The sequence below is a fragment of the Falco biarmicus genome, unplaced genomic scaffold (genome assembly GCF_023638135.1).
Source record: "Falco biarmicus isolate bFalBia1 unplaced genomic scaffold, bFalBia1.pri scaffold_27, whole genome shotgun sequence".
NCBI lineage: Eukaryota > Metazoa > Chordata > Aves > Falconiformes > Falconidae > Falco > Falco biarmicus.
The window spans coordinates 4,134,222-4,160,771 of NW_026611833.1; the positions used below are offsets into that span (position 1 = coordinate 4,134,222).

The 26,550-nt window shown below is 54.6% G+C and overlaps 2 protein-coding genes across 2 annotated transcripts; both read left to right on the top strand.

Moving 5' to 3' along the window:
* The first annotated feature begins 6,540 nt into the window (after positions 1 to 6,540).
* On the top strand, positions 6,541 to 10,522 carry LOC130143407 (olfactory receptor 14C36-like). Its single transcript, XM_056326092.1, has 3 exons — positions 6,541 to 6,814; positions 7,231 to 7,236; positions 9,867 to 10,522. Exons 1-3 carry the CDS (start codon positions 6,541 to 6,543, stop codon positions 10,520 to 10,522), a joined length of 936 nt encoding a protein of 311 aa, XP_056182067.1.
* An 8,562-nt stretch (positions 10,523 to 19,084) lies between these two features.
* On the top strand, positions 19,085 to 20,020 carry LOC130143409 (olfactory receptor 14J1-like). Its single transcript, XM_056326093.1, has one exon. The coding sequence runs from the start codon at positions 19,085 to 19,087 to the stop codon at positions 20,018 to 20,020; it is 936 nt and encodes a 311-aa protein (XP_056182068.1).
* The last annotated feature ends 6,530 nt before the right edge of the window (positions 20,021 to 26,550 follow it).

Below are 26,550 nucleotides of genomic sequence, written 5' to 3' on the forward strand. Positions count from 1 at the left end.
TCGGTAATACTGTAGCTGCCACCGTGCGCGGACAGGTTGGCCGTCCTTTACTGACACTGTCCAGCTGTTTGGAAAAGCTCCCCACGGCTCTGCTCCATGGTTCCAGGCTCTGGGCCAACACTCCTAAGGCAACATGTCACCTTTCATGCACAAAGAGTTCCAATGGGTTTTCTAGATTTGGGAGGCCTTGAGCTGGAGCACTCATTCCAGTCCGTTTCCATTCCGTAAATGCATCTCTGCACTCCTGAGTCCAGACGAGGAGGTTTCCCTTTCCTCCGACACCTTCATTTAGAAGTTTGGCAATGAGTCCCAAATTCATTATCCGTAAGTGACACCACCCGGCCATTCCCAGGGATGCTCTGAGCTCTTGTTTTCATTTGGGTTCTGGGATTTGACAAATGTCCCTTTTCCTCCAGCTCCAAGACTCTGCTGGCCCAGGCAAATTGTAAATCCCAAATTGGTTGCGTCTTCTGGGGTGGTCTCTGCCCCCTGAGCCTCTCAGTGACTTTTCACTGAACTCACTCCCAGTCATACACATCTTCCTTGCTGTAATGGGTTCTGTCTCGAGCCATTAAGAAACTTCTTCTCTCCTTCCCTCCCCAGTCAAGATCCAAAAATTAACACAGCAGTCTACATGTGGTGTTATGAGTGATGAGCATGGGAACACGATCACTTCCCTCACTCTCTTGGCAAGGCACTTCTCCGTACGCTCCAGGGCCCTGCTGGCTGCCTCTGCTACCAGGTCACGGGCTGGGATTGTGTTTTGCCTTCTGTCCCCCAGCACCACCAGGGCCTTTTCTGCACAGACACTGCCCAGCCAGGCAGGTCCCAGGCCCTGCAGCTGCAGGGTGTTAGTCCATGCGAGGGAGGTGCAGGCTCTGCCCTTGGTCCGTCCTGCATCTGTGCAGCTCCTGACAGGGCGGCCACCCCACCTGCCAGGGTTCCCCTCCATGGCATCCCTAGGGCACAGGGATGGTCCTGAAAATGTAGTGCCATCAACAGACGTTGTGGCAGTTGCTGTACAGGGCACAGGAGAAACCCTGTGCTGCCCACACTGCCCCAGTATGTCCCAGTGGCCTCCAGGTGGGGTGTGAGCCCTTCCCCACTGCTCTCTCAGCCTGACCATCCAGCTGGTGTTTTACTCATCTCTTTCTGTTCGCACCCAGAGTGTCATGGCCTCACTCGGGCAGAACAACACTGAGGGAGACCATGGCCAGAGTTTTGTAAAGCTGAGGGAAATGACATCCACTGTGGAGCTCCTCACGCACAACTGCAGGCTGTCAGGTTGGCGAGGTAGATGGCAAATCTCATAAGCAGTCATAAGCCATCCCAGTGAGAAGAAAATACTCTGCTGAAATGAAAAAGAGAATCAGTAAGTGCTGGGCAGCAAATCCTCAGTAAGAGATGGCTCTGGTCGTACAGGAAACTGAGCGTGGCTTTGGGGAGAATGGTGGGGATGGAGCCCAGGTCGAGGAGGGAGAGGTTATGAGGATGAAGCACATGGGGGTGTGGAGGAGGTGATCGCACAGTACAGTGGTGATGATGAGGCTGTTGGCCATGAGGGCAGCCAGGGAGATGCCCAGGAGAGCCAGAAGTGCAAGACCTGCAGCTCCCGCGTGTCTGCCAATGCCAGGAGGAGGAACTGGGTTAAGGGGTAGCCACTTGGCATCTGGTGCCTCCTGGCACAGAGATTGTCTGAGAGGGAAAAGAGTTAGGCAAGACTTTGCTGAGCAAAACCTAACATATTTCTCAGAGGAACCCCAATGAAAAGGCCTCTCTGCTTTCCCGAAGACCTTTAGTAGATCTCTCATGAGTTGGTTTTTGCTGAGGGTGCTCCAGGGAGTAGGAGACTCTGCTGTGGGCTCTGCAGGAGTCAGTCCTTCCCTACAGCAGTAGCGAAATAGGAACGTGGCGTGATCTAGGATTAAATACACTCAGGGCATCAAAGGGCTTCACAGCATTGCCACCCCGTGTTCACCCAACTATGGAGCGGAGTTGAGGGGATTTTTCTCTGTGTATTTTGTTCCGGTTGCCCCACCACAGCTGAGGAGTGGTTTTGGCACTGCCATTCCTGCTGCACTGCAGGTGCCATCAGGTGGGCCCTGAGAGGCAAAGAGACAATCCCTTTGTGCGGACTGAGGACAGCCAGTCTGTCCACCCGCCCTGGTTTCAGCTGCCCTGTGCTGGCAGCTCCTTGACCTGCAGGACTGTCACCCCCAGTGCTTCCCAGAGAAGGAACTGGACGCTGCTGAGAGCAGAGGCAGCCAGTTTCCAAGTACCGATCTGCAAGCTCCTCATGCTGCCTCATCATACCTGAGAAGGATCTCCGCTCTGCCCCTGCAGCCAGGGACACAGAGGGCACATTGCAGCTGCCTGTGCACAGCTACCCAGCAGCATTCCTGGGGTGTCTTCTCCATGGGGCTCCCTGATCACACAGCGATGCCACCGGAGAGTTGTGCCCTTCTGGAGCGCAGCCTGCAGCCACCCAGCTCCTGAAGGTGGGCTGTCCTGAAGTGAGAGGTGTCTCTTTTGGACTTCTGGGAGCTTAGGTATCAGGAGGCGATTGGGAGACCTTACTGCCATAGGCTAACCTGTATGGCAAGAGCCCTCAGGCTGGTCTCTCAAAGGACAAAGCAGAAAGGGAGAGGAGTGAGAATGATGTGAGAGAACAGCCCTACAGACATCGAGGTGAGTGAAGAAGGAGGGGAGCAGCGAGACAGAGGCTTGGTGGGATCCTGCAAGCCAGTGGTCAAGTAACCGCCCGCTGACAGCCACAGGGCAGCACAGTGACAATGCACGTTTAGGTGTCTGCAGGTTCTTTGCATCAGCGTTCTAGCACAGCTGCCAGATGGGCCAGCAGCTGTGATGCTCCCCTGGATCTGAAACCCTGCATCATTCGTGTCCACCTTGGTACTAGGAGCAAAGAAATGGTGGAGTCTCATCTCCCAGGGGAGTGAGGCAGGAGAGCAGCAGAGTGCAGGCCCCAGGTCACACACTGGCAGGCTGTGGCCTGTGCAGAAGGAGGGAACGCTCCTTCGGGTGCCCTGGAATTGCCTCACCGGTCTAAACCGCGTGGTGGATGCCTGGGCTGTTGGAGGCTGCTGTCCTTGCCGAGCAGCTGTGCTGAGCTCTGCCACCTGCCTTGGCACTTGGTTCCCTCAGGGTCACAGCTCTGTCTGCAACAGGACGGGCTGCAGCTGCCTCTGCGTGGGCCCCTGGCTGAGGGCCCTGCTGCACATCTGGGCTGAAGCCCCCCAGCTGTGGCACCAGCCCAGCTCTGCCTGGCCATGAGGCAACCTGGTACCAAGTGTCCCCGAGCCCGGGGGTGCAAAGGCTTTGCTTCAGAGCAGAGACATGGCCTGGGCAAGGGAGAGCTGAGTCTTGAGCCCTCGGACTGTGCAATGAAGTGCTGAAATGGGCTCTGCAGGGCTTACTGAAGCACTGAAGACATCCTCCCTGCCCTGCCTGTAGAACCACCAGACACACACATGCACACACACTCTTTTAGGAGTACTTGGATCCTTTGCTGCAGTCTTCCTGGTGTCCTCTCTAGTAATGCGTTAACAAAAGTTGATACTCCTGCACAAAACTTTTTCTAGTAAGAGAATTGCCACGGCTGGAAATAAGTGTGTCCCCCCAGGAGAGGCAAGGCCCATGAGGGATTGCCTCATCCTGCTGCCCAGCAGGTTCCCCTGCAGCCCCAGGGACAGCTGGAGGGAGCCCAGAGGGGCAGAGGAGGGAGGCAGGGAGAGCTCAAAAGCAGCCCTTGGTGGGGGGCTGCTGAGAGCTCCCTGCTGGAGAAATCTGGAGAGCCCTGGAGCCGGTAAGTGTGTGGCTGCAGGGCACTGCCTCTGCAGTTCCTAGCCGGGTCTGCAGCAGCTGGGGCCCCCCCAGCCTGTGGGACCGTGTGGGAGCCTTGTGCTGTGGAGGAGGCCAGTGTGCTGCAGAGCAGGGCTTCCCTGCTGCAGCGTGGGAGGGCCAGGGCATGTGGGCTGCCTTGTGCCAGGGCCGGCTGCAGGGCTGTGAAGGTGGCTGTGCAGGCAGGGGTGCCCAGGGCTGTCCTTGCCAGCAGGGTCCCTGCAGCCCAGGGGGCTGTGTGCTGGGGCAGGGGCTCTGCCGCCTGCCAGGGGCAGCTCTCAGCCTGCCGGGGGGCTCCCGTGCGGCTGCGGGGAGAATCTGTAGGTGGAAGGAGCAAACCCTGTCAGGGCAATGTTCTCGTGCTGTTGCGTGGGTGCTGCACTGGTCAGGGCTGCTCGCAGCTTCTGCTCATGCCCACCTCATTTCCAAGGCGACTTCTCATGAGCACATTCACGGCAGGGGTTTTCTGCTGGAGTCTCTTCTTGCCTGAATCTCTGCTTCCATTTTTATCTTGCTCATCTTGGTAGGAATGGAATCTGAACTGTGTAGGTCAGAGCAGGGGCAGAGACTCTCAGAGCATCACAGTGATGTTTATGAGGAAGGTCAGCAAGTGCCTTCCCTCTGCAGCAGCATCCAGATCAAAGCAGCATCAGCTCTCCTTTTCCCTCAGGCTCTGGGGGAGCTGTTCTTTCAGGCCTGCAGGCAGAGAGCGGCTGCAGGGCAGAGCTGGGCACACAGGGGCTGAGCTGGGCTCTGTGAGCGCTGGCAGGGAAGAGCCGTGGGGCCAGAGAAAGAGCTGCTGGCAGGGACAGCTGCAGGCGTTGAGCGTGGCTGTCCTGCATTGCTCTGGTCTGGGAGGTGCTGTGCAGGGCTTGAGAAGGGAAAGGCATTCCAGTGTGCCCATCTGTCTCTCTCCTGGCTTTGCTCAGATGATTTTGGGATAACTGACCGGCTCGGTTGGAATGGGAGTTTCAGCTGCAGGCTCAGGCACAGACCCTGTGAGTCCTCCTGTGCCGATGTGAGCACAGCAAGGAGGTGTCCCAGGTTTCCTCTAATCTGTGAAGCTGTGGGCAATGCAGTGTGTGATGCTGGGGAAGGAGCTGGCTCTCCTTTAACAATCACCATAATCAGGACCCTCGGTCACCTGCTTGGGGTGTCCACCCAAGCTGCACGCTGCTTCCAGGGCACACTGCGACCATGGGTGTCCCTGGCTAGAAAGGGGGGTGCTGAGACTTCGAGAAAGGGCGAGCCATTCTGTGCTCTGTAGTGGATCCCTCTGCTCTTCAGCAGTGTCTGCTTGCTTTTTAGGGTAACAAAGTGTCCTGGTTGTGGCTGGGATAGAGTTAATTTTCATCTAAGTGGGAAGGACTTTTGAGAACAATTTTGAAAATGCACTGATATTTTTGGTTGTTTATAGGTGATGCAACATGTTCATGCTCAGTATATAAACTTGGTGGGGGTTGCTGGGGTCTGCCAGTCGATGCTGGGGACTGGCTGGGCATCAGTCAGTGGGTGATGAGCAGCTGTATTGTGTATCACTGTCTTCCCTGCTTCCTTTCTTCCTTTCTTCCTTTCTTCATTTCTTTCTCTCTTTCTCTCTTTGCTTCTTTCCTTCCTCCTTGTTTCTTTCCTTCTTTGTTTCTTTCTTCCATTCTTCCCTCCTTCCCTCCTTCCCTCCTTCCCTCCTTCCCTCCTTCCCTCCTTCCTTCCTTCCCTCCTTCCTTCCTTCCCTCCTTCCCTCCTTCCCTCCTTCCTTCCTTCCCTCCTTCCTTCCTTACCTCCTTCCTTCCTTCCCTCCTTCCCTCCTTCCCTCCTTCCTTCCTTCCTTCCTTCCTTCCCTCCTTCCTTCCTTCCCTCCTTCCTTTCCTTCCTTTCCTTCCTTTCCTTCCTTTCCTTCCTTTCTTGTTGGATTTTATTACCCCCGACTACCTCCCTCTCATTATAACTGTCATTCTCATTATTGTTATTGTAATTTCATTTTTATTCTACTGCATTTATGATTTTTTTCTCGTCTCAAACTTCAAGATTTACATTCCTTTCTGATTCCTCTCCTCATACCTATGGGTGAGGGGGGAGTAAGTGAGCATCCCTGCGGTACATAATTTCCAGCCAGGGTTAAACCAGGACACATGTCAGTGTAATTGGACTCTATCACAGAAAGCTGCAAGTGCAGGGCAGCTGAGAAGGAGCTGGAGGGACTCACCAGATTCCCTGCCTCTGCCCTCAGGCACAGACAGTGCCCTTGCCTCTCAGCACTCACTCTGCTCTCCCTGAGCACAGCACAAAGCCCTCCTGACCTGACTCTGGCCATGGCCGTTGCTCAGCACGGGCAGAGCCGATGCTGACAGGCCCTTCTGCGCTGGGAGCAGTTTGGGCTGAGCCAGTGCAAGGCCAGGACTGGCCCCTGCCCCCACGGTTCCCATGAAGCCCCTGCTGCAGAGCAGGGCTCACTGCTGGGCAGCCAGCGGGCACAGCCCCTGCTCCTCACAGCACACTCGGCCAGCACTCAGCACAGCTCCAGCCACGGCTCGGAAGGGAGCTCTCCTAGGAACGGCAGAGGGGGGGACATGGGGCAGCGGGGGCGCATCTAGGAGAAACGGCTTTCACTTGGCTCAAAGAAGTCTCTCCTAAATTGTCCCTGCCTTTTGTCCTTCAACAGGTCCCTGTGTTCAGAAACAGAAGATGTCTAACAGCAGCTCCATCACCCAGTTCCTCCTCCTGGCATTGGCAGACACGCGGGAGCTGCAGCTCTTGCACTTCTGGCTCTTCCTGGGCATCTACCTGGCTGCCGTCCTGGGCAACGGACTCATCATCACCACCGTAGTGTGTGACAAACATCTCCACACCCCCATGTACTTCTTCCTCCTCAACCTGTCCCTTCTTGACCTGGGCTCCATTTCTACCATTGTCCCCAAAGCCATGGCCAATTCCCTGTGGGAAACCAGGGCCATCTCCTGTGGATAACTGGCTAGCTGAAAAGGGTCACATAGACATAGTCCAGCTGGCTGGACAAAAATGCACATCGCTCTCAGCTTATCTGAAGTAAAGCAAAATACACTGTCTTTGGCTGTCCTTGTTACACAGTAACAGGAAGATTTTGGTGGGAAAAGAATGTTGCAGGTGGGAACAGAAAACTACAGAAGAGAAACAAGGGGCGGGCTTGGTATTTAGGCAACTAACCAATAATGAGCTTAACTTTTGTAATATGTATGAGCTAATTATAACAAGGCATAAAAGGTGACTGTAAGGGACAATAAACGAAGTCTGCTGATCACTCATATTGAGCGACTGTGTCTTCCCTCCGTCGCGACAAATGGCGCCCGAACAGGGACCCTAGAGAGGGCTGAACCTGCGAGCCACGGTTCGACGGAGATTCGGGTACCGGTCCTGAAAGCAGCGCAGGAGGCGGAAGGGCACAGTCCCCGCGCCCGGGAGCACCTACAGAGGGTCCCGCCGGCCACGCGTCGCCGAAGTCTCGCAAAGGCTGCAACAGCGCTGACGAAGGTATGGAGAGACAAGCGACGTACGATTCGCTCATATGCTTTTTAGAAAAGCGGAGCGTTCAGGACATAGATTGTAAAAAGGCATTACCCGGGTTATTAGCGTATGGGATAGCATCCGGGACCCCCGCGGCAGCGGCGAGCGGCGGCGCAGCCCGGCAGGCCCCTTCCCGGCCGCGGCTTCTCTCCGAGGCGGCACCCCCCCCCACCCCCCCCCGCTCCGATCGGCGCCACCCCCCGCTCCGATCGGCGCCATGGCGATGCAAGCGGCCAAGCGAGCTGACATCTGGCTGCCCCCAGAGGTCAATCGGATCCTTTATATTCGGAACCTGCCGTATGAAATCACAGCGGAGGAAATGTATGATATTTTTGGGAAATACGGACCTATTCGACAAATCAGAGTTGGAAACACTCCTGAAACAAGAGGAACAGCTTAAGCTTCTCAAGGAAAAATACGGACTTGATTACAAACCCAAAAAAAAAAAAAAAAAAAAAAAAAAAAAAAAAAAAAAGGTGCTTCAGATGTCACCTACAAGAAATGGGTTTCTGCCTTGACCTAGCAAACATCTCTGTGCTTAAAGAGAAGCCTTTTTGCCTTGATGGAGATAATTTATTCTGTATTCTGTATTTATGATGTATTCTGAATGTGGAAATTGGTTGGGACTAGGAGGCTGGCTTAAAGGCATTTTGCAAATGGGATTATTATTTTTGATCATTATTGTAATAATAGTTTCTTGATCAAAACCAGCCAACACTATTTGTAAGCATTAGGCATATGTGGAAGAGAATGCCTTTATTTGAATCAGCAGTTAAGGTGTAGTTTAGTCTGATGCTGTGGTTTTATCTGCTTCTGGTGAATTTTTGAAGTGATGAAATCAGAGATACAAGGTATACTAAGAGTTATGAGGTAATAAGGTAATAATCTAAGTAAGGGTGCTGTCTTCTATGTCTACAAGTGCAACATGCTTTTATGTAGCAGAGAGAAACTTTAACAATAATGTTGCTTGAGCGAGATGTGCATGTGACAACTTGGGAAAAGGGATATCACAACTGGAGTGCAACAGTGTTTCTACGTCTGGCAGAGTGAAATCTTTCAAGACCTGAGTTTAGACAGTCTAAAATAAATTGTTAGCATTCAGAAAACCCATCTTAAGCCTCTTTTGCTCACATAGTGTTATTGAAGTCAACTGCTATTGTAGAGAATTAATGATTTTTTTAATACATATTAACAAATACTACTATTTTAACTTGAGGCAGTTGAGTGAGAAATACTCACATGTAGCATTTGAGGGAATGTCAGCATAAATCGCACTTACAGTAAGACTGCATTTTTAATTACTGTACTCGTTAAGATTCGATGATGCCATAAGGCTAAGACCTTATATCACAGATCGGTTCTGAACTAAAAGGTGTGTGCACATGTAGATATGCACATTTGTGTTATTTTCCTTAATTGGCTACAAAATAATATAATTAGGTTGGGGACTAGATCTTGGGAATTTACCTATTATACTTCTGTTTGTTAAGGAACGTGCATAACACAGCACCCATGTAGGCTTGGCTTGTGGCACAGTTGTCAAATTTAGCATAGACATTCAGACAGATAAGCAACGTACTCTTGTGTGTATCACCTACAAGCCATTATGGCTTAGTGTGTAAATCTGTATGTAACTATTGAAAAATCCACTTATGAATGTATATAGCTTAGAACTAATTTTTTCCCTTTGTTAATTCTTTGATATCGATGAGGAATTCTTCAGAAAATGTATGGACTGGTTGGTTGCATAAGGGCAGTTGTTATTTGGACAGAAAATTGTTAATGGTCAGGGATTTTCCACTAAAATATTTGCAAATATTCCTAGTCAAACATCAGTTTGGTTTCTTTTTGGGTTTTGAGCTTGCATTAGTCCATGTTCAGAACTTTAAAATTACCTTTGAATTTTTTAAACTTTTTATATTACTGGAACAGAAAGAGCATCTAAATTAAAGCTTCAAGCTAACTTTATTTTTCAAGTATTTCTGGAATTATACTTCTGAACTGAGATTTTATAAGTTGGCTGTGTATTTTCCTGTGTTAAAACGCTGTTGTTGAAAATGGTCAACCAAGGCTATGTCGCCCAAAATAAAAACGGGGGAATTGTGGCTAACTGGCTAGCTGAAAAGGGTCACATAGACATAGTCCAGCTGGCTGGACAAAAATGCACATCGCTCTCAGCTTATCTGAAGTAAAGCAAAATACACTGTCTTTGGCTGTCCTTGTTACACAGTAACAGGAAGATTTTGGTGGGAAAAGAATGTTGCAGGTGGGAACAGAAAACTACAGAAGAGAAACTAGGGGCGGGCTTGGTATTTAGGCAACTAACCAATAATGAGCTTAACTTTTGTAATATGTATGAGCTAATTATAACAAGGCATAAAAGGTGACTGTAAGGTACAATAAACGAAGTCTGCTGATCACTCATATTGAGCGACTGTGTCTTCCCTCCATCGCGACAATCTCCTATGCAGGATGTGCTGCCCAAGCTTTTCTCTTTTTATTTTTCATTTCAACTGAGTATTTTCTCCTCACTGTCATGGCCTATGACCGCTACGTGGCCATCTGCCAGCCCCTGCACTACGGGACCCTGCTGGGCAGCAGAGCTTGTGTCCACATGGCAGCTGTTGTCTGGGGTAGTGATGTTCTCTATGCTGCGCTGCACACGGCCAATACTTTTTCACTGCCGCTCTGCCACGGCAATGCCCTGGGACAGGTCTTCTGTGAAATCCCACAGATCCTCAAGCTCTCCTGCTCACACACCTACCTCAGGGAAGTGGGGCTTATTGTGGTTAGTGCCTTCATAGCATTTGGCTGTTTTGTTTCCATCATGCTGTCCTACGTTCAGATCTTCAGGGCTGTGCTGAGGATCCCCTCTGAGCAGGGACGGCACAAAGCCTTTTCCACGTGCCTCCCTCACCTGGCCGTGGTCTCCCTCTTTCTCAGCACTGGCACATTTGCCTACCTGAAACCCCCCTCCGTCTCCGCCAAATCTCTGGACTTGGCGGTCTCAGTCCTGTACTCGTTGGTGCCTCCAGCAGTGAACCCCCTCATCTACAGCATGAGGAACCAGAAGCTGAAGGACGCACTGAAGAAGCTGATGCAGTCAGGTGTCTCTCAGTGGCAATGAACTGACTGTGGCTCTTTACAAGGTATTTTCAAGTCACGTATAGGACATCATGTGTGTTTAACATTCCATCTATGACAATCATGGTTTTACTTCAATGTATTTCCTCACTCCACTTCCCCAAAAGCACGAACCCAGCCTCCCTGACCCAGAGGCCTTTGTACATGCGCCAGGGAGGATGGTACATATATATTCCTGTGTCACATCTCAGTAATAAAAGGGTGGGTTTTTTCAATGCCTATATCTGGAGGTTGGTCTCTTCTTCCAAAGCTGAGCTCAGGAACAGGCTGCAGGAATTGCCCCCAGAAGACCATGCTGCTGGGCTTGGGTTCCCCATGGCTCAGGGGAGGAGGGCATGGGGCAACGCGTTAGGGCATGGGCCTGTGTTGAGCCTTGGCGTGTGGGGGCCCAGTGCCCATGGGAATGGTGGGTGACCAAGAGGGATGTGCCTGGGACCATCTCCCTGGGCTTTCAGGCACCGCTGCCCTGCACAGCAGCACCGCCTGCTCAGGGCCATGCCTGAGACCACATCCCTGGGCAAGAGCAGGTGTCTCTGTGGATGCCCCAGCTGGGGCAGGCTGCTGTGTCCCTGGTGCAGCAGGAGGTGCCTGGGGAGCCCCCAGGCCAGCAGCCTGGTGCTGGGGACAGGGACTGGCCCCGAGGGGCTGCCAGGGGTGGGCAATCAGGGTCCCTGTGAGAGAGGAGCAGCAGACAGAGGGAGGCAATGGCCTCTGTGTCCTCATGCCATGGCTGGTGCCAGCCCTGGGGCTGACTGGCAGGAGGAGACCCCTCTCTGCCCACCAGCATCTCCTGTGCCCTTGTGATGGTCTATGGCCATGGGGTGAGTGCCCAGAGCTCTGCAGCCCCCTTTGGGTGGGCACTTGCATGGGGCCAGCCCCGCGTGGGCTGCTGTGTCTGCCTGGGCTGGGGAGAGGGCAGGGGAGGTGGGCAGAGCTGGGGGGGGGGCTGGGCTGGGAAGGGCCAGGGAGAGGGAAACACCAGTGAGAGCTCAGCTGTGTGGGTGTGCAGGGTGGGGGCACACAGCAGGGTGTCCTGGTGCAGACCCAGGGGTCATGGTGAAGCAAGCAAGGCACCAAAGGAGCGGGACTGAGGGGCCAGATCTGTGCCGTGTTCCCTGCACACCCTCAGAAAGCTGCAGAAGGGAAATTTTCCCCACAAATTCCCAAACACTGCTCATTTCCAAGCCTGGTCATATACCCCAGCCCTCATTAGGGACCACTGCTGCATGGCCACCTCTGTCCTCCTCCGTTGCCCAGTGATACCCAACTCCATCACCATTTCTAAATATAAAGGGAGCCACTTTCCTACTGACACTTGTTACACACAAGTCCCATAGCTCTTGCCACATTGGTCTCTCAGGGAAGGCCATTGTCAGACACCTCCAACAAGATCATGTTCTCATGGCATGGTGTTCTAACAAATATTGATTGAGATCCCACCAGCTGGCCTGGGTCCAGCGCTCCAGTCTTTCATTCAGAACCATTTCTCAAATAATACTCTTGCTCTCTCAGCCTCCCTTTGCCCATAATATGCTCCAGGTCCCAACCATCCTTCTGGCCTCTGCAGGACTTGCTGTGATGTGTCAGGGTCTCGCTTGTGCTGGGGAGCCCCATTGTGGGCTCAGCAGTCCTGATGTGGTCCTGTGGTGGGTTAACCTTGACCAATGGTGAGACAAACATTCAGCTGCTCATTCGCTGCACTGACTCAACAGGACAAAGGAAGAAAATAAACCAGCAATGCTCATGGCCAAAGATAAAGAAAAAGAGATCTCTTAATGATTCTTTTCATGTCCAGAGATGTGTTGCCTTGGCAAAGATTAATTTATTGCCAATTAAAAAAATGTTTGGATTGTGAGATACTATGGCAGGAGAAACAATGGGTGAGATAGTCTGGTTTATTCTGGGGGAATCAGTCTCCTTGGTGTTCACAGGACAGGTAAGCAAGGATGCCAAGAGTGCAGGGGCTTGTGGGCAAGTTCCTCAGACCAAACAGGTTGCCCACTCTGATGCTCACCTGGACCTGGGTCTCCACAAAGAGGACAATCTGCTCAGGCAGGTGAAGACCAGTGCCACCTTGGTTGTAGTCACTGTGAAGTTGTGGAGTCCCCGATGCCCAAGTAAGTGGGGAAGGAGAGCAGCAGAGCACAGCCCTGGGGCAGAAGGGAATGAGAACCTGGTCTGCTGAGGGCACTGGCAGGTGGGATCCCATGGGGGCAGGGCCCTGAGAGCATCCCTAGGCCTTCCTGGCCCTGACCAGCCTCACCTGGGGCCTCCACCCAAAGCTTTGTCCATGGCTCCAGGAGCCCACTGAAGCCAGGCAGGAGATTCAGCCCCAGCACAACCTGTGCTGTAGGTGTGCGGGTCTCCAGGCACAACCATAGGAACAGCCTGGCCTGTCTATGGACCTTGTTGGTTCTGAATTTCAGGATGAGTTCGCCGCTTCATTCTGAATGGGGTGGCCAATGAAATGACTCCATGGCCCTCCAAGTCCTGGGGACATTCTGTTGCCTCCCTTCCTTCCTCAACTCCCTCCCACATACACACCTTCCTCGCTGTAATGGGCTGTCTCTGGCCAAAAGCCCAGCAGCCACCCAGCCGCTCCCTCCCTCCTTCCCTCCACAGTCAGGGCCCAAAAATGAACACAGTCACGGACAGGGGGTCTAACGAGGGATGAGCGTGGGGACACAATCACTTCCCTCACTCTCTTGGCAAGGCACCTCTTCGTACGCTCCAGGGCCCTGCTGGCTGCCTCTGCTACCAGGTCACGGGCTGGGATTGTGTTTTGCCTTCTGTCCCCCAGCACCACCAGGGCCTTTTCTGCACAGACACTGCCCAGCCAGGCAGGTCCCAGGCCCTGCAGCTGCAGGGTGTTAGTCCATGCGAGGGAGGTGCAGGCTCTGCCCTTGGTCCGTCCTGCATCTGTGCAGCTCCTGCCAGGGCGGCCACCCCACCTGCCAGGGTTCCCCTCCATGGCATCCCTAGGGCACAGGGATGCTCCTCTCAGTTTGGTGCCACCGACAGACACTGTGAGAGTTGCCTCCACTGGGTCATGTGTACAGCTCTTAAACTGTAAGCAGGAGAGTCCCCTGTGCTGCCCCACACTGCCCCAGTATGTCCCAGTGGCCTCCAGGTGGGGTGTGAGCCCTTCCCCACTGCTCTCTCAGCCTGACCAGCCAGCTGGTGTTTTACTCATCTCTTTCTGTTCGCACCCAGAGTGTCATGGCCTCACTCGGGCAGAACAACACTGAGGGAGACCATGGCCAGGGTTTTGTAAAGCTGAGGGAAATGACATCCACTGTGGAGCTCCTCACACACAACTGCAGGCTGTCAGGTTGGCGAGGTAGATGGCAAATCTCATAAGCAGTCATAAGCCATCACAGTGAGAAGAAAATACTCTGCTGAAATGAAAAAGAGAATCAGTAAGTGCTGGGCAGCAAATCCTCAGTAAGAGATGGCTCTGGTCGTACAGGAAACTGAGCGTGGCTTTGGGGAGAATGGTGGGGATGGAGCCCAGGTCGAGGAGGGAGAGGTTATGAGGATGAAGCACATGGGGGTGTGGAGGAGGTGATCGCACAGTACAGTGGTGATGATGAGGCTGTTGGCCATGAGGGCAGCCAGGGAGATGCCCAGGAGAGCCAGAAGTGCAAGACCTGCAGCTCCCGCGTGTCTGCCAATGCCAGGAGGAGGAACTGGGTTAAGGGGTAGCCACCTGGCATCTGGTGCCTCCTGGCACAGAGATTGTCTGAGAGGGAAAAGAGTTAGGCAAGACTTTGCTGAGCAAAACCTAACATATTTCTCAGAGGAACCCCAATGAAAAGGCCTCTCTGCTTTCCCGAAGACCTTTAGTAGATCTCTCATGAGTTGGTTTTTGCTGAGGGTGCTCCAGGGAGTAGGAGACTCTGCTGTGGGCTCTGCAGGAGTCAGTCCTTCCCTACAGCAGTAGCGAAATAGGAACGTGGCGTGATCTAGGATTAAACTCACTCAGGGCATCAAAGGGCTTCACAGCATTGCCACCCCGTGTTCACCCAACTATGGAGCGGAGTTGAGGGGATTTTTCTCTGTGTATTTTGTTCCGGTTGCCCCACCACAGCTGAGGAGTGGTTTTGGCACTGCCATTCCTGCTGCACTCCAGGTGCCATCAGGTGGGCCCTGAGAGGCAAAGAGACAGTCCCTTTGTGCGGACTGAGGACAGCCAGTCTGTCCACCCGCCCTGGTTTCAGCTGCCCTGTGCTGGCAGCTCCTTGACCTGCAGGACTGTCACCCCCAGTGCTTCCCAGAGAAGGAACTGGACGCTGCTGAGAGCAGAGGCAGCCAGTTTCCAAGTACCGATCTGCAAGCTCCTCATGCTGCCTCATCATACCTGAGAAGGATCTCCGCTCTGCCCCTGCAGCCAGGGACACAGAGGGCACATTGCAGCTGCCTGTGCACAGCTACCCAGCAGCATTCCTGGGGTGTCTTCTCCATGGGGCTCCCTGATCACACAGCGATGCCACCGGAGAGTTGTGCCCTTCTGGAGCGCAGCCTGCAGCCACCCAGCTCCTGAAGGTGGGCTGTCCTGAAGTGAGAGGTGTCTCTTTTGGACTTCTGGGAGCTTAGGTATCAGGAGGCGATTGGGAGACCTTACTGCCATAGGCTAACCTGTATGGCAAGAGCCCTCAGGCTGGTCTCTCAAAGGACAAAGCAGAAAGGGAGAGGAGTGAGAATGATGTGAGAGAACAGCCCTACAGACATCGAGGTGAGTGAAGAAGGAGGGGAGCAGCGAGACAGAGGCTTGGTGGGATCCTGCAAGCCAGTGGTCAAGTAACCGCCCGCTGACAGCCACAGGGCAGCACAGTGACAATGCACGTTTAGGTGTCTGCAGGTTCTTTGCATCAGCGTTCTAGCACAGCTGCCAGATGGGCCAGCAGCTGTGATGCTCCCCTGGATCTGAAACCCTGCATCATTCGTGTCCACCTTGGTACTAGGAGCAAAGAAATGGTGGAGTCTCATCTCCCAGGGGAGTGAGGCAGGAGAGCAGCAGAGTGCAGGCCCCAGGTCATACACTGGCAGGCTGTGGCCTGTGCAGAAGGAGGGAACGCTCCTTCGGGTGCCCTGGAATTGCCTCACCGGTCTAAACCGCGTGGTGGATGCCTGGGCTGTTGGAGGCTGCTGTCCTTGCCGAGCAGCTGTGCTGAGCTCTGCCACCTGCCTTGGCACTTGGTTCCCTCAGGGTCACAGCTCTGTCTGCAACAGGACGGGCTGCAGCTGCCTCTGCGTGGGCCCCTGGCTGAGGGCCCTGCTGCACATCTGGGCTGAAGCCCCCCAGCTGTGGCACCAGCCCAGCTCTGCCTGGCCATGAGGCAACCTGGTACCAAGTGTCCCCGAGCCCGGGGGTGCAAAGGCTTTGCTTCAGAGCAGAGACATGGCCTGGGCAAGGGAGAGCTGAGTCTTGAGCCCTCGGACTGTGCAATGAAGTGCTGAAATGGGCTCTGCAGGGCTCACTGAAGCACTGAAGACATCCTCCCTGCCCCTGCCTGCAGAACCACCAGACACACACATGCACACACACTCTTTTAGGAGTACTTGGATCCTTTGCTGCAGTCTTCCTGGTGTCCTCTCTAGTAATGCGTTAACAAAAGTTGATACTCCTGCACAAAACTTTTTCTAGTAAGAGAATTGCCACTGCTGGAAATAAGTGTGTCCCCCCAGGTGAGGCAAGGCCCGTGAGGGATTGCCTCATCCTGCTGCCCAGCAGGTTCCCCTGCAGCCCCAGGGACAGCTGGAGGGAGCCCAGAGGGGCAGAGGAGGGAGGCAGGGAGAGCTCAAAAGCAGCCCTTGGTGGGGGGCTGCTGAGAGCTCCCTGCTGGAGAAATCTGCAGAGCCCTGGAGCCGGTAAGTGTGTGGCTGCAGGGCACTGCCTCTGCAGTTCCTAGCCGGGTCTGCAGCAGCTGGGGCCCCCCCAGCCTGTGGGACCGTGTGGGAGCCTTGTGCTGTGGAGGAGGCCAGTGTGCTGCAGAGCAGGGCTTCCCTGCTGCAGCGTGGGAGGGCCAGGGCATGTGGGCTGCCTTGTGCCAGGGCCGGCTGCAGGGCTGTGAAGGTGGCTGTGCAGGCAGGGGTGCCCAGGGCTGTCCTTGCCAGCAGGGTCCCTGCAGCCCAGGGGGCTGTGTGCTGGGGCAGGGGCTCTGCCGCCTGCCAGGGGCAGCTCTCAGCCTGCTGGGGGGCTCCCGTGCGGCTGCGGGGAGAATCTGTAGGTGGAAGGAGCAAACCCTGTCAGGGCAATGTTCTCGTGCTGTTGCGTGGGTGCTGCACTGGTCAGGGCTGCTCGCAGCTTCTGCTCATGCCCACCTCATTTCCAAGGTGACTTCTCATGAGCACATTCACGGCAGGGGTTTTCTGCTGGAGTCTCTTCTTGCCTGAATCTCTGCTTCCATTTTTATCTTGCTCATCTTGGTAGGAATGGAATCTGAACTGTGTAGGTCAGAGCAGGGGCAGAGACTCTCAGAGCATCACAGTGATGTTTATGAGAAAGGTCAGCAAGTGCCTTCCCTCTGCAGCAGCATCCAGATCAAAGCAGCATCAGCTCTCCTTTTCCCTCAGGCTCTGGGGGAGCTGTTCTTTCAGGCCTGCAGGCAGAGAGCGGCTGCAGGGCAGAGCTGGGCACACAGGGGCTGAGCTGGGCTCTGTGAGCGCTGGCAGGGAAGAGCCGTGGGGCCAGAGAAAGAGCTGCTGGCAGGGACAGCTGCAGGCGTTGAGCGTGGCTGTCCTGCATTGCTCTGGTCTGGGAGGTGCTGTGCAGGGCTTGAGAAGGGAAAGGCATTCCAGTGTGCCCATCTGTCTCTCTCCTGGCTTTGCTCAGATGATTTTGGGATAACTGACCGGCTCGGTTGGAATGGGAGTTTCAGCTGCAGGCTCAGGCACAGACCCTGTGAGTCCTCCTGTGCCGATGTGAGCACAGCAAGGAGGTGTCCCAGGTTTCCTCTAATCTGTGAAGCTGTGGGCAATGCAGTGTGTGATGCTGGGGAAGGAGCTGGCTCTCCTTTAACAATCACCATAATCAGGACCCTCGGTCACCTGCTTGGGGTGTCCACCCAAGCTGCACGCTGCTTCCAGGGCACACTGCGACCATGGGTGTCCCTGGCTAGAAAGGGGGATGCTGAGACTTCGAGAAAGGGCGAGCCATTCTGTGCTCTGTAGTGGATCCCTCTGCTCTTCAGCAGTGTCTGCTTGCTTTTTAGGGTAACAAAGTGTCCTGGTTGTGGCTGGGATAGAGTTAATTTTCATCTAAGTGGGAAGGACTTTTGAGAACAATTCTGAAAATGCACTGATATTTTTGGTTGTTTATAGGTGATGCAACATGTTCATGCTCAGTATATAAACTTGGTGGGGGTTGCTGGGGTCTGCCAGTCGATGCTGGGGACTGGCTGGGCATCAGTCAGTGGGTGATGAGCAGCTGTATTGTGTATCACTGTCTTCCCTGCTTCCTTTCTTCCTTTCTTCCTTTCTTCATTTCTTTCTCTCTTTCTCTCTTTGCTTCTTTCCTTCCTCCTTGTTTCTTTCCTTCTTTGTTTCTTTCTTCCATTCTTCCCTCCTTCCCTCCTTCCCTCCTTCCCTCCTTCCCTCCTTCCCTCCTTCCCTCCTTCCTTCCTTCCCTCCTTCCTTCCTTCCCTCCTTCCCTCCTTCCCTCCTTCCCTCCTTCCTTCCTTCCTTCCTTCCCTCCTTCCTTCCTTCCCTCCTTCCTTTCCTTCCTTTCCTTCCTTTCCTTCCTTTCCTTCCTTTCCTTCCTTTCTTGTTGGATTTTATTACCCCCGACTACCTCCCTCTCATTATAACTGTCATTCTCATTATTGTTATTGTAATTTCATTTTTATTCTACTGCATTTATGATTTTTTTCTCGCCTCAAACTTCAAGATTTACATTCCTTTCTGATTCCTCTCCTCATACCTATGGGTGAGGGGGGAGTAAGTGAGCATCCCTGCGGTACATAATTTCCAGCCAGGGTTAAACCAGGACACATGTCAGTGTAATTGGACTCTATCACAGAAAGCTGCAAGTGCAGGGCAGCTGAGAAGGAGCTGGAGGGACTCACCAGATTCCCTGCCTCTGCCCTCAGGCACAGACAGTGCCCTTGCCTCTCAGCACTCACCCTGCTCTCCCTGAGCACAGCACAAAGCCCTCCTGACCTGACTCTGGCCATGGCCGTTGCTCAGCACGGGCAGAGCCGATGCTGACAGGCCCTTCTGCGCTGGGAGCAGTTTGGGCTGAGCCAGTGCAAGGCCAGGACTGGCCCCTGCCCCCACGGTTCCCATGAAGCCCCTGCTGCAGAGCAGGGCTCACTGCTGGGCAGCCAGCGGGCACAGCCCCTGCTCCTCACAGCACACTCAGCCAGCACTCAGCACAGCTCCAGCCACGGCTCGGAAGGGAGCTCTCCTAGGAGCGGCAGAGGGGGGGACATGGGGCAGCGGGGGCGCATCTAGGAGAAACGGCTTTCACTTGGCTCAAAGAAGTCTCTCCTAAATTGTCCCTGCCTTTTGTCCTTCAACAGGTCCCTGTGTTCAGAAACAGAAGATGTCTAACAGCAGCTCCATCACCCAGTTCCTCCTCCTGGCATTGGCAGACACGCGGGAGCTGCAGCTCTTGCACTTCTGGCTCTCCCTGGGCATCTACCTGGCTGCCGTCCTGGGCAACGGACTCATCATCACCACCGTAGTGTGTGACAAACATCTCCACACCCCCATGTACTTCTTCCTCCTCAACCTGTCCCTTCTTGACCTGGGCTCCATTTCTACCATTGTCCCCAAAGCCATGGCCAATTCCCTGTGGGAAACCAGGGCCATCTCCTATGCAGGATGTGCTGCCCAAGCTTTTCTCTTTTTATTTTTCATTTCAACTGAGTATTTTCTCCTCACTGTCATGGCCTATGACCGCTACGTGGCCATCTGCCAGCCCCTGCACTACGGGACCCTGCTGGGCAGCAGAGCTTGTGTCCACATGGCAGCTGTTGTCTGGGGTAGTGATGTTCTCTATGCTGCGCTGCACACGGCCAATACTTTTTCACTGCCACTCTGCCACGGCAATGCCCTGGGACAGTTCTTCTGTGAAATCCCACAGATCCTCAAGCTCTCCTGCTCACACACCTACCTCAGGGAAGTGGGGCTTATTGTGGTTAGTGCCTTCATAGCATTTGTTTGTTTTGTTTCCATCATGCTGTCCTACGTTCAGATCTTCAGGGCTGTGCTAAGGATCCCCTCTGAGCAGGGACGGCACAAAGCCTTTTCCACGTGCCTCCCTCACCTGGCCGTGGTCTCCCTCTTTCTCAGCACTGGCACATTTGCCCACCTGAAACCCCCCTCCGTCTCCTCCAAATCTCTGGACTTGGCGGTCTCAGTCCTGTACTCGTTGGTGCCTCCAGCAGTGAACCCCCTCATCTACAGCATGAGGAACCAGAAGCTGAAGGACGCACTGAAGAAGCTGATGCAGTCAGGTGTCTCTCAGCGGCAATGAACTGACTGTGGCTCTTTACAAGGTATTTTCAAGTCACGTATAGAACATCATGTGTGTTTAACATTCCATCTATGACAATCATGGTTTTACTTCAATGTATTTCCTCACTCCACTTCCCCAAAAGCACAAACCCAGCCTCCCTGACCCAGAGGCCTTTGTACATGCGCCAGGGAGGATGGTACATATATACTCCTGTGTCACATCTCAGTAATAAAAGGGTGGGTTTTTTCAATGCCTATATCTGGAGGTTGGTCTCTTCTTCCAAAGCTGAGCTCAGGAACAGGCTGCAGGAATTGCCCCCAGAAGACCATGCTGCTGGGCTTGGATTCCCCATGGCTCAGGGGAGGAGGGCATGGGGCAACGCGTTAGGGCATGGGCCTGTGTTGAGCCTTGGCGTGTGGGGGCCCAGTGCCCATGGGAATGGTGGGTGACCAAGAGGGATGTGCCTGGGACCATCTCCCTGGGCTTTCAGGCACCGCTGCCCTGCACAGCAGCACCGCCTGCTCAGGGCCATGCCTGAGACCACATCCCTGGGCAAGAGCAGGTGTCTCTGTGGATGCCCCAGCTGGGGCAGGCTGCTGTGTCCCTGGTGCAGCAGGAGGTGCCTGGGGAGCCCCCAGGCCAGCAGCCTGGTGCTGGGGACAGGGACTGGCCCCGAGGGGCTGCCAGGAGTGGGCAAGCAGGGTCCCTGTGAGAGAGGAGCAGCAGACAGAGGGAGGCAATGGCCTCTGTGTCCTCATGCCATGGCTGGTGCCAGCCCTGGGGCTGACTGGCAGGAGGAGACCCCTCTCTGCCCACCAGCATCTCCTGTGCCCTTGTGATGGTCTATGGCCATGGGGTGAGTGCCCAGAGCTCTGCAGCCCCCTTTGGGTGGGCACTTGCATGGGGCCAGCCCCGCGTGGGCTGCTGTGTCTGCCTGGGCTGGGGAGAGGGCAGGGGAGGTGGGCAGAGCTGGGGGGGGGGGCTGGGCTGGGAAGGGCCAGGGAGAGGGAAACACCAGTGAGAGCTCAGCTGTGTGGGTGTGCAGGGTGGGGGCACACAGCAGGGTGGTCCTGGTGCAGATCTGGGGGTCAATGACAAAGGAAGCAAGGCACCAGGAGAGCGAGACTGAGGTTCCTGCTCTGTGCCATGTTCTTTGGAAACTAAGGAAGCTGCCCCAGGGCAATTTTCCCCCAAGAAGTCCCAAACACTGCTCATTTCCATGTCTGGTTATAGAACTCAGCCTCTATGAGGGTCGTTTGCTGCATGGTCACCTCTGTCCTCCTCTGTGCTTCAGTGATACCCAACTTCATCACCATTTCTAAATATAAAGGGAGCCACTTTCCTACTGACACTTGTTACACACAAGTCCCATAGCTCTTACCACAGTTGGTCTCTCAGGGAAGGCCATTGTCAGACACCTCCAACAAGATCATGTTCTCATGGCATGGTGTTCTAACAAATATTGATTGAGATCCCACCAGCTGGCCTGGGTCCAGCGCTCCAGTCTTTCACTCAGAACCATTTCTCAAATAATACTCTTGCTCTCTCAGCCTCCCTTTGCCCATAATATGCTCCAGGTCCTAACCATCCTTCTGGCCTCTGCAGGACTTGCTGTGATGTGTCAGGGTCTCGCTTGTGCTGGGGAGCCCCATTGTGGGCTCAGCAGTCCTGATGTGGTCCTGTGGTGGGTTAACCTTGACCAATGGTGAGACAAACATTCAGCTGCTCATTCGCTGCACTGACTCAACAGGACAAAGGAAGAAAATAAACCAGCAATGCTCATGGGTCAAGATAAAGACAAAGAAATCTCTTAATGATTCTTTTCATGTCCAGAGATGTGTTGCCTTGGCAAAGATTAATTTATTGCCAATTAAAAAAATGTTTGGATTGTGAGATACTATGGCAGGAGAAACAATGGGTGAGATAGTCTGGTTTATTCTGGGGGAATCAGTCTCCTTGGTGTTCACAGGACAGGTAAGCACGGATGCCAAGAGTGCAGGGGCTTGTGGGCAAGTTCCTCAGACCAAACAGGTTGCCCACTCTGATGCTCACCTGCACCTGGGACTCCCCAAAGACAACAATCTGCTCAGGGATGTGAATAGCAGTGCCAGTCTTGATTGTAGTGATTATGAAATTGTGGTGTCCTTGATGCCCAGGTAAGTGGGGAAGGAGAGCAGCAGAGCACAGCCCTGGGAGATGAGGGTAGTAAAACCTGGCCTGCTGAGGGCACTGGCAGGTGGGATCCCATGGGGGCAGGGCCCTGAGAGCATCCCTAGGCCTTCCTGGCCCTGACCAGTCTCACCTGGGGCCTCCACCCAAAGCTTTGTCCATGGCTTCGGGGGGCCATTGAAGCCAGGCAAGAGATTCAGCCCCAGCATGATCTATGCCGTAGGTGTGCGGGTCACCTTAGAGAGGCGTGTGGGTCTCCTTAGGGTCACAACAACAGGCACAGCTTTGCCTGCCCATGGACCTTGTTGGTTCGGAATGTCAGCATCACTTCCCAGCATATTCTGAATGGGGTTTGCCAAAGATATGAAACCGTGGCCCTCCAAGTCCTGGGGACTTTCTGTTGCCTCCCTTCCTTCCTCAACTCCCTCCGAATTATACACATCTTCCTTGCTGTCAAGGCTTGTCTCTGGCCAAAAGCCCAGCAGCCACCCAGCCGCTCCCTCCCCCCTTCCCTCCACAGTCAGGGCCCAAAAATGAACACAGTCACGGACAGGGGGTCTAACGAGGGATGAGCGTGGGGACACAATCACTTCCCTCACTCTCTTGGCAAGGCACCTCTTCGTACGCTCCAGGGCCCTGCTGGCTGCCTCTGCTACCAGGTCACGGGCTGGGATTGTGTTTTGCCTTCTGTCCCCCAGCACCACCAGGGCCTTTTCTGCACAGACACTGCCCAGCCAGGCAGGTCCCAGGCCCTGCAGCTGCAGGGTGTTAGTCCATGCGAGGGAGGTGCAGGCTCTGCCCTTGGTCCGTCCTGCATCTGTGCAGCTCCTGCCAGGGCGGCCACCCCACCTGCCAGGGTTCCCCTCCATGGCATCCCTAGGGCACAGGGATGCTCCTCTCAGTTTGGTGCCACCGACAGACACTGTGAGAGTTGCCTCCACTGGGTCATGTGTACAGCTCTTAAACTGTAAGCAGGAGAGTCCCCTGTGCTGCCCACACTGCCCCAGTATGTCCCAGTGGCCTCCAGGTGGGGTGTGAGCCCTTCCCCACTGCTCTCTCAGCCTGACCATCCAGCTGGTGTTTTACTCATCTCTTTCTGTTCGCACCCAGAGTGTCATGGCCTCACTTGGGTAGAACAACGCTGAGGGAGACCATGGCCAGAGTTTTGTAAAGCTGAGGGAAATGACATCCACTGTGGAGCTCCTCACGCACAACTGCAGGCTGTCAGGTTGGCGAGGTAGATGGCAAATCTCATAAGCAGTCATAAGCCATCACAGTGAGAAGAAAATACTCTGCTGAAATGAAAAAGAGAATCAGTAAGTGCTGGGCAGCAAATCCTCAGTAAGAGATGGCTCTGGTCGTACAGGAAACTGAGCGTGGCTTTGGGGAGAATGGTGGGGATGGAGCCCAGGTCGAGGAGGGAGAGGTTATGAGGATGAAGCACATGGGGGTGTGGAGGAGGTGATCGCACAGTACAGTGGTGATGATGAGGCTGTTGGCCATGAGGGCAGCCAGGGAGATGCCCAGGAGAGCCAGAAGTGCAAGACCTGCAGCTGCTGCGTGTCTGCCAATGCCAGGAGGAGGAACTGGGTTAAGGGGTAGCCACTTGGCATCTGGTGCCTCCTGGCACAGAGATTGTCTGAGAGGGAAAAGAGTTAGGCAAGACTTTGCTGAGCAAAACCTAACATATTTCTCAGAGGAACCCCAATGAAAAGGCCTCTCTGCTTTCCCGAAGACCTTTAGTAGATCTCTCATGAGTTGGTTTTTGCTGAGGGTGCTCCAGGGAGTAGGAGACTCTGCTGTGGGCTCTGCAGGAGTCAGTCCTTCCCTACAGCAGTAGCGAAATAGGAACGTGGCGTGATCTAGGATTAAATACACTCAGGGCATCAAAGGGCTTCACAGCATTGCCACCCCGTGTTCACCCAACTATGGAGCGGAGTTGAGGGGATTTTTCTCTGTGTATTTTGTTCCGGTTGCCCCACCACAGCTGAGGAGTGGTTTTGGCACTGCCATTCCTGCTGCACTGCAGGTGCCATCAGGTGGGCCCTGAGAGGCAAAGAGACAATCCCTTTGTGCGGACTGAGGACAGCCAGTCTGTCCACCCGCCCTGGTTTCAGCTGCCCTGTGCTGGCAGCTCCTTGACCTGCAGGACTGTCACCCCCAGTGCTTCCCAGAGAAGGAACTGGACGCTGCTGAGAGCAGAGGCAGCCAGTTTCCAAGTACCGATCTGCAAACTCCTCATGCTGCCTCATCATACCTGAGAAGGATCTCCGCTCTGCCCCTGCAGCCAGGGACACAGAGGGCACATTGCAGCTGCCTGTGCACAGCTACCCAGCAGCATTCCTGGGGTGTCTTCTCCATGGGGCTCCCTGATCACACAGCGATGCCACCGGAGAGTTGTGCCCTTCTGGAGCGCAGCCTGCAGCCACCCAGCTCCTGAAGGTGGGCTGTCCTGAAGTGAGAGGTGTCTCTTTTGGACTTCTGGGAGCTTAGGTATCAGGAGGCGATTGGGAGACCTTACTGCCATAGGCTAACCTGTATGGCAAGACCCCTCAGGCTGGTCTCTCAAAGGACAAAGCAGAAAGGGAGAGGAGTGAGAATGATGTGAGAGAACAGCCCTACAGACATCGAGGTGAGTGAAGAAGGAGGGGAGCAGCGAGACAGAGGCTTGGTGGGATCCTGCAAGCCAGTGGTCAAGTAACCGCCCGCTGACAGCCACAGGGCAGCACAGTGACAATGCACGTTTAGGTGTCTGCAGGTTCTTTGCATCAGCGTTCTAGCACAGCTGCCAGATGGGCCAGCAGCTGTGATGCTCCCCTGGATCTGAAACCCTGCATCATTCGTGTCCACCTTGGTACTAGGAGCAAAGCAATGGTGGAGTCTCATCTCCCAGGGGAGTGAGGCAGGAGAGCAGCAGAGTGCAGGCCCCAGGTCACACACTGGCAGGCTGTGGCCTGTGCAGAAGGAGGGAACGCTCCTTCGGGTGCCCTGGAATTGCCTCACCGGTCTAAACCGCGTGGTGGATGCCTGGGCTGTTGGAGGCTGCTGTCCTTGCCGAGCAGCTGTGCTGAGCTCTGCCACCTGCCTTGGCACTTGGTTCCCTCAGGGTCACAGCTCTGTCTGCAACAGGACGGGCTGCAGCTGCCTCTGCGTGGGCCCCTGGCTGAGGGCCCTGCTGCACATCTGGGCTGAAGCCCCCCAGCTGTGGCACCAGCCCAGCTCTGCCTGGCCATGAGGCAACCTGGTACCAAGTGTCCCCGAGCCCGGGGGTGCAAAGGCTTTGCTTCAGAGCAGAGACATGGCCTGGGCAAGGGAGAGCTGAGTCTTGAGCCCTCGGACTGTGCAATGAAGTGCTGAAATGGGCTCTGCAGGGCTTACTGAAGCACTGAAGACATCCTCCCCGCCCTGCCTGTAGAACCACCAGACACACACATGCACACACACTCTTTTAGGAGTACTTGGATCCTTTGCTGCAGTCTTCCTGGTGTCCTCTCTAGTAATGCGTTAACAAAAGTTGATACTCCTGCACAAAACTTTTTCTAGTAAGAGAATTGCCACTGCTGGAAATAAGTGTGTCCCCCCAGGAGAGGCAAGGCCCGTGAGGGATTGCCTCATCCTGCTGCCCAGCAGGTTCCCCTGCAGCCCCAGGGACAGCTGGAGGGAGCCCAGAGGGGCAGGGGAGGGAGGCAGGGAGAGCTCAAAAGCAGCCCTTGGTGGGGGGCTGCTGAGAGCTCCCTGCTGGAGAAATCTGCAGAGCCCTGGAGCCGGTAAGTGTGTGGCTGCAGGGCAATGCCTCTGCAGTTCCTAGCCGGGTCTGCAGCAGCTGGGGCCCCCCCAGCCTGTGGGACCGTGTGGGAGCCTTGTGCTGTGGAGGAGGCCAGTGTGCTGCAGAGCAGGGCTTCCCTGCTGCAGCGTGGGAGGGCCAGGGCATGTGGGCTGCCTTGTGCCAGGGCCGGCTGCAGGGCTGTGAAGGTGGCTGTGCAGGCAGGGGTGCCCAGGGCTGTCCTTGCCAGCAGGGTCCCTGCAGCCCAGGGGGCTGTGTGCTGGGGCAGGGGCTCTGCCGCCTGCCAGGGGCAGCTCTCAGCCTGCCGGGGGGCTCCCGTGCAGCTCTGGGGGCGTATGGACTGAGCCCTGATAGGGAAGGATCTCTCTGCTGTTGAGAGTGTGCTGCAAGGGTGAGCGCTGCTTACAAGTATAGGTTACCCTCAGAATATGTCTGGATGAGACTTTTTGTATCGAAGGTCAGCGCAGGGATTGCTATGATAAATCCAGGGCTCTCCTCAATCTGTGTTTTCAGTTTTCTGTTGTTGGGGGCAGGAGAGGGAAGGCGGAAATGTTAATGGAGAGCTCGAGTTTGAAGATGTCCCTGAGACTGCCAG